This window comes from Malus sylvestris, chromosome 11 (assembly GCF_916048215.2).
Source record: "Malus sylvestris chromosome 11, drMalSylv7.2, whole genome shotgun sequence".
NCBI classification, from domain to species: Eukaryota; Viridiplantae; Streptophyta; class Magnoliopsida; order Rosales; family Rosaceae; genus Malus; species Malus sylvestris.
This window is the reverse complement of record NC_062270.1, coordinates 34,915,263-34,925,835: the sequence shown is the minus strand read 5'-3', so window position 1 is coordinate 34,925,835 and position 10,573 is coordinate 34,915,263. Positions and strand designations below refer to the sequence as shown.

Here is a 10,573-nt window from a genome sequence, read left to right as displayed (position 1 = left end):
CAGAAAAAACACAATAATGCATAAAATAAAAATAAAATAAAATAGTAAGAAACAAAATAAAGCATTTGGACTGAAAACTTCCCCAATTTGTAGTAAAATCAAGCGATGACCCCCAAACTCCAATTTTACAATCAACTTCAATGGTGGACACGATCAAATTTTCCTACGAAGATAAGAAATATTTCAGTTTAGCATGCAAGAAAATTCAGAAAAAAAAATGGAAAATTGAAAATGACAAAAAAAAAAACAATGAATAGAAATATTGGGTTGCCTCCCCATAAGCGTTTGCTTTTACGTCCGCAGCCGGACGGTGCCAAGAGTAATCATCCAAGGGGAGATGGTTCTTGGAGGGGTACAACCTCCACATCATGCTCCGCAAAAGACTCATAATATGGCTTGAGTCTATGCCCATTCACTTTGAACATGTTTCCGGTCTTTGCACTTTGGATTTCCACTACACCATGAGGAAAAATATTAGTTATAACAAATGGACCAACCCATCGAGAACGAAGTTTACCTGGAAATAACCGAAGGCGAGAATTAAATAGAAGAACTTTTTGTCCAATGGAAAAGCTCTTCCTTGATATCATCTTGTCATGAAATGCTTTTGATTTCTCCTTGTATATTCGACTAGACTCGTATGCATCATTCCGGATTTCGTCTAACTCATTCAATTGAAGATTCCTCTGTTGTCCAGCAACACTCATGTCCATGTTGTAGGCTTTGATAGCCCAATAAGCTTTGTGCTCTAACTCTACTGGAAGATGGCATGGTTTCCCATAAACTAACCGAAATGGGGACATTCCAATAGGAGTCTTATAAGCAATCCTATAAGCCCACAATGCATCATTCAAGCGCATGCTCCAATCTTTCCTACTAGGACTCACAATTTTCTCCAAAATTTGTTTCACCTCACGGTTTGATATTTCTGCTTGCTCACTAGTTTGTGGATGATAAGGTGTAGACACCTTATGTGTGACATTGTACTTCCTAAGCAATGCTTCAAATGTTCGATTGTAAAAATGACTCCCTCCATCGCTAATGATTGCTCTAGGTATTCCAAATCTTGCAAAGATGTTACTCTTAATAAAATCTGAAACAACTTTTGAATCATTAGTTTTGGTGGCTTTTGCTTCCACCCATTTAGAAACATAATCCACAGCCAATAAAATGTAAAGAAAACCATTTGAAGATGGAAAAGGTCCCATGAAATCAATGCCCCACACATCAAAGATCTCAACATCCAAAATAGGGGTTTGTGGCATTTGATTTCTTAGGCCCAAGTTACCTATTCGTTGATAACGATCACATGTTGCACAAAACTCGTACGCATCCTTCAACAAACTAGGCCAATAAAAACCACTCTCTAACACCTTCAAGGCTGTCCTCTTTGCTCCAAAATGGCTACCACATGCATAAGAATGACAAAAAGTTAGAATAGATTTAAACTCAGATTCAGGGACACACCTTCTAATCTATTGATCAGTGCAATATTTCCACAAATAAGGATCATCCCACTCGTAGTATTTGGCAGTTTTGACAAGCTTATCTTTTTGAGCACATGTATAATCATCCGGAATCTTTTTGATGACCTTGTAATTGATAATATCTGCATACCAAGGGTCAGTAATCTTTAATGAAAATAATTGCTCATCCGGAAAACTCTCACGTAAAGGGATGAGATCTTTCTCTGTGTTTGAATGCACAAATCGGCTAAGATGATCTGCTACAACATTTTCACTCCCTTTCTTATCCTTGATCTCCAAGTCAAACTCTTGAAGCAGAAGTATCCATCGAATGAGTCGCGGTTTTGCATCTTTTTTTGTGAGTAGATACTTCAAAGCTGCATGGTCAGAAAACACAATAACTTTAGTCTCAATCAGATAAGATCTAAATTTTTCTAAAGCAAATACAACAGCTAGAAGCTCATTCTCTGTTGTTGAATAATTCAACTGTGCATCATTGAGTGTTCGAGATGCATAATAGATGACATGTGGCACTTTGTTGACACGCTGCCCTAGAACTGCACCAACATCATAGTCTGAAGCATCACACATCAACTCAAAAGGTAAACTCCAATCTGGTGGAGCCGTGGATAACAACTCCTTAAGCTTGTTGAATGCTACCACACTCTTCATTCATATCAAATGTTACGTCCTTTTGAAGTAAACGGCACAAGGGTCTAGAAATCATTGAGAAGTCCTTCATAAACCTACGGTAGAAACCTGCATGTCCAAGAAAAGAACGAACCTCCCTGACAGTAGTAGGGATGGGTAAAGAACTAACAAGTTCTACTTTAGATTTATCAATTTCAATTCCCTTTTCAGATATGATATGCCCTAGAACTAATCCATGCGAAACCATGAAATGACATTTTTCCCAATTTAACACCAGGTTAGTTTCTTGAGAACGTTTTAAACTAGGGACAGATTATGTAGACATGTATCAAAAGAATCACCATAAACTGAAAAATCATCCATGAACACTTCAATTATTTTCTCAATCATATCAGAAAATATACTTACCATACACCTTTGAAATGTGGCGGGAGCGTTGCAAAGTCCAAACGGCATCCTTCGATATGCAAATGTGCCAAATGGACATGTGAAAGTCGTATTTTCTTGATTCTCCGGAGCAACTGCAATCTGATTATATCCAGAATAGCCATCAAGAAAGCAATAATGAGAATGACCAGCTAACCTTTCTAACATTTGATCAATGAACGGAACTGGAAAGTGATCCTTGCGTGTGATGCTATTTATCTTCCGATAGTCTGTACAGACTCTCCAACTATTTTGCACACGTGTAGGCACTAGCTCACTAGCTTCATTCTTAACAACTGTGACTCCGGATCGCTTGGGAATTACTTGAATAGGGCTCACCCACTTGCTGTCCGAAATAGGATATATGATGCCAACATCAAGAAGTTTGATAACCTCTTTCTTAACGACCTCCATCATGAGTGGGTTCAAACGGCGTTGAGCTTCCCTAGTTGGTTTTCCACCTTCTTCCAGCAGAATCCTATGCATACATGTAGCTGGATTTATACCTTTGATATCTGCAATGCTCCAAGCTATGGCAGTTTTGTGATCCTTCAGTACCCGGATCAGTTTCTCCCCCTCTTCTGCTGTGAGTTGTGACGATATGATGACTGGTAATGTTTCATCCTCTCCCAAAAATGCATACTTCAGATATTCAGGGATCGGTTTAAGCTCCAATTTAGGTGCCTGAATCACAAAAGGAAGAGTTTTTTTGTTAGAAGTAGGAAGAGAAATAAAATAGGAAGAACACTTACCACAAATTGGTGAAAGAGACTCAAGAGAGGCCACTGTTTGGATTAATTCTTCTTCAATGTGCTTTGAATAATTAAAATTTCCATGTGTAATGCTATGCACTAATGCCTTTTCCAAATTATCTTGTCCCACACCTTCATTAAAACAATCCTGCACAAAATAGTCAAACGCATCAATAGACAAACAAGATTCTAAATCACTAGGGTACCTCATAGCATTGAAGATTTTGAACTTGACACTTTCTCCATCAATTTCCATGGTTAAGGTACCATCGTAGACATCAATCTTTGTCCGTGCTGTTCTAAGGAATGGTCTTCCCAATATAAGAGGAAGTGCAGTAGGCATAGGGTCATGTTCCATCTCAAGAACAAAAAAATCAGCGGGAAAAATGAGCTCATTCACTTGCACAAGTACATCCTCCAATAGGCCTTTGGGATATCTATTTGAACGATCTGTCAACTGGATTACTACCTTTGTTTCCTTCAAGTCTCCAAGGTTCAATGACTCATACACTGAATATGGCATCAGATTAATGGATGCCCCAAAATCGCACAAGGCTCTCCCAAACTCTTTCCCTCCGATTACACATGGAATGGTAAAGCTACCGGCATCCTTTAACTTCGGTGGCAGTTTTCTCTGCAAAACAGTTGATACTTCCTCACTTAATGCCACAGTTTCTTGATCATTGAATCTCCTCTTGTTCATACAAAGCTCTTTAAGGAACTTTGCATACTTGGACATTTGTTTTATGGCATCTAAAAGAGGTAAGTTCACTTGGACTTTCCGGAAAGTATCCAAGATTTCCTTATCATTTTGCTATTTCTTAGACTTCATAAACCTACTAGGAAAAGGAATAGGGACACATGAGTTAAATGAATTTTGAACTTCTTTACTTACCTTATCAGAATCGTTTTTGTTCAATTCTGTATCTTTAGGAGACTTTTCAGTTTCTATTGAAGCCTCATCTTGCTCAAGATTCTTGGTTTGTAGCTCCCCTTGTTCAATTGTGTCTTTTCTAGTCCTCTTTTGCATCCTCAACTGCTTAAAAACTTCTTTTCCACTCCTTAAAGTCACAACATTCATCTGCTCCGCATTTGGATTCACCACGGTTTGGCTAGGCAGCCTTCCTGGTTGGTGTTGTTGCCTCATCAAACTTGCTAACTGACTCATTTGGCGCTCAAGGTTTTCAATTGCTTTGTCTGTTTTCTGTTGATGAGATTGAGTAGAGTTAGCTAAAGAAGCAATTAAATCCTTAAGAGACTTACTTGGAGCTTGTTGTTGTTGAGGCTAAAATGGTGCCTGCGGTCTTGCTTGAAAGAAGCCAGGCGGACGGTTATAGTTGTTGGGAACATATTGTTGTTCGTTGTCTTGATTGTTCCACTTTAAGTGTGGATGATCGCGCCATCCTACGTTATAGTTGTTGGAATATAGATCATACTTTTACCTTTGTTGCCTTTGAAATCCTCCTAACGCATTAGCTTGCTCAAGACCACCTTGATCTATCAACGAAGGGCACATGTCCGTGGCATGTCCCATCATTGAAAGCACACCATAACTTGTTGCACAAGATTAGTCAAGTTAGCTAATTGTAATTCAATACTAGAATTAGCACTTACCTCGTTAACTTTCTTAAGAGGTAGCTCATCTCTCCCTCCAAATTTTCGTGTATTGCCAGCAATGTTCTTTAATAATGCCTTAGCATTTATTGGTGTCATGTCCCCGGCAACGGCGCCAAAAATTTGATAGGACTAAAAGCACACCATAACCTGTTGCACAAGATTAGTCAAGTTAGCTAATCGTAATTCAATACTAGAATTAGCACTTACCTCGTTAACTTTCTTAAGAGGTAGCTCAGTCAAGTTAGCTAATTGTAATTCAATACTAGAATTAGCACTTACCTCGTTAACTTTCGTAAGAGGTAGCTCATCTCTCCCTCCAAATTGTCGTGTATTATTGCCAACAATGTTCTTTAATAATGCCTTAGCATTTATTGGTGTCTTGTCCATGAATGCTCCTCCACTTGCTGCATCAAGCATTACACGATCAGTACCACATAATCCTTCATAAAAATACTGTATTAAAAGATGCTCTGAAATTTGATGATTAGGACAAGATGCAACCAAATGTGTGAATCGCTCGTAGTAATCTCCAAAGGGCTCTCCATGTTGTTGTCGGATTGCACATATGTCCTTCTTTATGCTTGCAGCTTTTGTGGCCGGAAAATATTGCTCCAAAAATGCTTGCTTCACCTGGTTCCATGTGTTCATTGATCCTGGAGGTAAATTGTAAAGCCACTCATTTGCCTTGGCTTCTAATGTAAATGGGAATGCCCTCAACTTGACTTGCTCCTCATCCACATTTGCTGGTCTCATTCCCGAGCATACCACGTGAAACTCCATGAGATGCTTATTGGCATCCTCTGTTGAGAAGCCATGGAACTTAGGCAGGCATCCTCTGTTGAGAAGCCATGGAACTTAAGCAAGTAGTGAATCATGTACCCATTTTTACTCATTTGGGCCATTCGCTGTTCGGATCAGATGGCAACATCAACAACAACAACAGGCTCTCAAAGCAGAGCAGACCAGCCGTGGCGGCAATGTGCTTGTTCCTATCCTAGAAAATGGATTGTTTTCAGCAGACCAAAAGGAATTGACCGGACAAGGTATACACCAAAAACTATGTCAAAATTCGTGAGCAATTCTTTTTTTGGTACTTACAAATACCAAATTATAGTACTTAAATTTGTACAGCGTTCGAACTTTTTTGGTTATTTGTCGATATTATCAAATATTGATCAAGCTCTGAAAATGGCATGGCCATTGATTAGTAATTTAGTACCTAATACTAATTACCAAACAATTTTTCTCCCTTTTGATGATTCACTAAGTACATATTAGTTGCATAGGTCCATTATTTAATTACACTGCGTTCATCTACCTGTAATAAACCAAATTTAATATCGATGTTCAATACTTTTTATTTATTTATTTTTTTTTTTTTTTATTTTCATTCAGATCAAGGTGGTATAAACGAAGCTGCACCTATCAATCTAGGAGGGTCGTCACCGGAATCACCTTCTGACTCCGTTGGCAATTTCACCTCCGAAAATACGAAGGATGATAAACACATATTTATTACAATTGTTACCCTATTATTTATATTTGTTAGTGCCTCATAAAAATTATTCTTAGTAAATTACTTAAGTTTTTGTAATTTATAAGGATTATGATGCTTATTGATAAAAGTGGAATTTAACGTGATCTTAACACATTCTATACATTATAGTCTTCCTAACCATTGGCTTCATCCATTTAATCAATTATTATTTTATTCTTAGATCGAAGGCCAATTGGTGGTGTGACTTCAAGTTATTTGGCTATGAGTTAAAGAGGTGACGTGGCCTTTGTCATTAACCACAGATGAGGGACTTCAACCGACAAATTAAGCGGTGAGAGTGGATGCATTTTCTTCATTCTACCTTTGGAGTTTTAGTGGAGCGAAAGCAGAGAGAAAGATGGGAAAGTATTTTACAAATTTTACTTCCAATTCGTGTGGTTTTGAGTACATGGAGATGGAGTGGGCATTCTTGATTTTTAATCAAATTGAATTTTGGCATGGGCTCAAAAGAAATAGGAGGACTAAGGAGAGATGAAAAAGGAAATAGATTTGACGTACTGGAAGATGTTTTTGCTTTCCTATTCCAGTTGGAGTTTAGCATTGAAGAGGGATTCAAAAGGAAACTAAATCAGACTTGGAGTGGGCTTGACATGTAGGGCTTTGATTCTTATTAATTTTCACGGTGTGCAACCGATAAAAGGAAAAGCAGCAGCAAAGAGGGGGGACTCCGGCTTCTTCTTCTGGCGTGGAACAAGGCAGCGGCAAAGCAGTAACAATTTGGTTCTTTTTCTCTAGTTTTATTTTATGCAAAATTTCCTTCTTAGAATTAATATGAATTCTTTGTTCATGGGGTTCTAAACTCTTAGCTAAGGTTAAGAGGACGCCCTAATTATGATTACTCTAGTTATATGATTGTTTAATTCGTGAATTTCATATTGATGATTAGTTTTCATTCACTAGAGGAATTGTAATTTTAATATTTGGTTCTTTGTGCTTGACCATAGTCTAGGATTTTGATACTGAAATTATTTGCATATGAATTTATTTCTGACCATGAATTGGATTCTATCAATGCTTTGTGAATGAGAATCATGAATTTATATTTTGATCCGACTGTAGACGAATATTGGTTTGTGTGGCTTCCTAGAAAATTAGCTATTTGTTTGACGCGACCAAGTTGATAAGTGGTTAATTTGTTTCTCACTACGCTTAATTGGATTTCTACATATTTGTGTATACTGGACCATGGATATAAAGATTGTAGGAATAGTTGAGTTTAAGCCTGACCACGGTAAAATTCACATCTCTTTGGGAAATTATTGGCATGTGTACCTGACCACGAACATATGTACAGAAGTTTTCATTAATTTGATAATTCATGAGTTGACAATTGGATACTAGGGAATGACAATTAGTGGTGGAATCAAGGCCTTAATGTTTTCTTACATTTGTTCTCAATCATATTTATGTTTAATCATTGGTAATTTTAATTATTCTTCGATACAAACCCAATCTTTATTTCAATTTGTTAAGTAATAGTTATAGGATTAAATTATTAAATCAACTCCGGTGGATTTGATCTCATATTTACATATTTCTACTACAACTTATTCGTGTACTTGCGAGTAAATTTGGGTTGAATTAATCTATTTATTAGGTTAGTTTAAATTCACATAAGAGGACATGGCTTGACCAAAAAAGCGAGGAAGAGCGTCAAACCATGGAGCTCCAAGTAGAGAATCACAATTGTAAAACAACGTTGAGGCAGAGAGACAGAGGAGGGAGAAGCTCAACCAACGATTCTATGTGTTCGACTGGAGGAATTTCCGCTGGGGACGTTTCCTGGCCAACGAGCATACAGCTCCCCAAAAGGTTGCCGCCGGTTGATATTATCTGTCGGGGTTCTGCTTATTGGCAGGCTGTGAGAGAATGACAGAGTTAATTCTGAAATGTGCCTTTGTGAGGCCTTAGGTGTAGGCCTTGAGGCTCACAATCAAAATTAACTTTAAGTGTTCAGGCGTGCCACTGCGATCTTTAGCATGACAGATGTATGTTTAGTTTATTTGTATATGCCCGAGAGACCAAGTTAGCTATGAAAGGTGCCTTTGTAGGGCACTAAGTGTAGGCCTTGAGGCTCACAATCAAAACTAACTTAGTATTCGAACATATAGTGGTTGTTTCATTGTTGCGGAAGTATTATAACTGTTATACTTTAATCACCCGAGCCCGAAGAACAGAATGAACCCAGATAGATGCCTTTGTAGGGCCTTAGGTATAGGCCTTGAGACTTCCCATCAGAATTAATTCTATTCTCAAACATTCTGTGGCAATCATAATATAACATAAGTAAAACTAAGAAATAGGCTTGATTACTTGCGCCTCAAGTAACTTCGGACTTTTTGTTATCAAGGACTGTCGTGGATGGGTTAAGTCCACATTGAGTTCTTTTTTATGCCTTGAGACCAAGGACTTTTGATTGATCAATCTTGTATGCCCGAAAGGTTAGAACTTAGATCTGGTCAAGCTATGAGTGCGAATTCCAACTTTACTTTTACATGGTCGGGCACCATTGAACCAACCAGATTCAAGAACCAAGACACTTTTTATTCATAAGCTTGCTAGAAATAACTTGAATCCAGATGGAAGTATAAATCATACTACTAGATTTATGAATGAAAAGACAGAAACGAAGAGGGTCAGGCAAAGCTGATCGTCTTGCAGCTTCATCTCTTCGTGATTTACAAAGGGTTTAGGAGCTAAAAGGGGGAATTGGGAAATGAGTTTACATAAAGGAATCGATACTACAGCAAGATTTAGACAAGGTAGCAGAGCTTTTACAAAGGCTTTTGGTGAATGTTGATCTTAAAAATGATGAAGGCTTGATGCTGATTACAGCTTCGTATGCAAATCTGGCTTGAGCAGAGTTTGTATGTTTGTTTGTTTGATTGAGTGTCCTTTGAGCAGAGTTTGTCTTTCCTCTTTTATAGACGATTTGGCTTGGCTGCCTACAGCATCAATCTTGCCCGAATGCAGCTGAAGGGTAGTGACTCATCAGCTTTTTACTTGTACTGCCATTGTAAAGTACTTTTGGGTTGATTAGCTGGCTAGTCTACACCACTTGACTTCTAGGTAGGTGAGCAAGTGGCTTAAATGATTTGCACTTAGTCGGAAAAAAAGGCTTCTTCTGCCTTCTGGGTTTCCGCCGAACCTTGGGCTTCCTTCCTTTTAGACCTCCTTCTGGACTAACTTCTTTTTTAGCCCAAAGTTCAAGTTTTAACCCAAACACTATGTCCTATGGTCAGTTGTTCTCAATGTGTCAAAAATGGACAGGTCCTCTTTGCTTGCCGATGTCGTGGCGTACATCAATCAACTCAAATCAAAAGTTGAGGAATTGAAGGCCAAAGTCCAAGAACAACTACAAAAACCTAAAGAAGGCAATAATGCAAGTAACAATCTTGATCATCACTCTAGCCAAAGCACCAGCTCCATAGTTGACCAGCATCATAATAATATTAGTAAAAGTAATAGGTCAGCTGCTGCTGCAGTTGTGGAAGTAGATGTGAAGATTATAGGATCAGAAGCCATGATATGTGTTCAGACTCCAAATCAAGACTACCCATATGCTAAGGTCATCTTCAACCGAGGGCCAGGCCAAATGGCTCGTGGGTCCCATTAGACAAAAAAGGGCCAACCAGCTGGCCCAAATGAGCTAGCTAGCTAACGGGCCCCGGGTCGGGCTAAAAAGTTTGAATCTCAATGGCTAGCTGACGTCAACTAGCCGTTATTTTTATTTTACAGTTTTTTTTTGGGCCAAAAATTTAAAAAGAATATTTAATTAAGGTCCAAAAAGGTGATTGGTTCCATGTGGGGATGTTGCTTTTATAAGCATGTTTGATTACTCAAACCTCTCCCACAGCAGATGTGGGACAAATATAATGGGTGCCACACATGCAAGCTTTTGATTGCTCAATTCTCTCCCGATATGGGACAAATATGGGTGCCCCAAATATAAGCTTCTTATTAGAAATGGTAAATGTGCATTTAATTTAAGTTGTAGTTTTTAAATTTAAATAATATGTTTGCCCCTATGACCATTTGGCCCTCAATTGGAGATTTTTTTTGTGACAGGGTTAAAACGAGCCCTATGACCCTTTGGCCTTCAG

General features: G+C 38.3%; 2 protein-coding genes across 2 annotated transcripts; both read right to left on the bottom strand.

Annotated features, from left to right (window-relative positions):
- Positions 1-323: 323 nt before the first annotated feature.
- On the bottom strand, positions 324-713 carry LOC126590438 (uncharacterized). Its single transcript, XM_050255901.1, has 2 exons — positions 518-713; positions 324-454 (listed from the first exon to the last, which is right to left on the bottom strand). The coding sequence occupies exons 1-2, from the start codon at positions 711-713 to the stop codon at positions 324-326; spliced, it is 327 nt and encodes a 108-aa protein (XP_050111858.1).
- Positions 714-1,475: 762 nt separating this feature from the next.
- On the bottom strand, positions 1,476-5,665 carry LOC126590437 (uncharacterized). Its single transcript, XM_050255900.1, has 6 exons — positions 5,120-5,665; positions 4,910-5,041; positions 4,191-4,499; positions 2,784-4,109; positions 2,526-2,645; positions 1,476-2,132 (listed from the first exon to the last, which is right to left on the bottom strand). Exons 1-6 carry the CDS (start codon positions 5,663-5,665, stop codon positions 1,476-1,478), a joined length of 3,090 nt encoding a protein of 1,029 aa, XP_050111857.1.
- Positions 5,666-10,573: the final 4,908 nt, after the last annotated feature.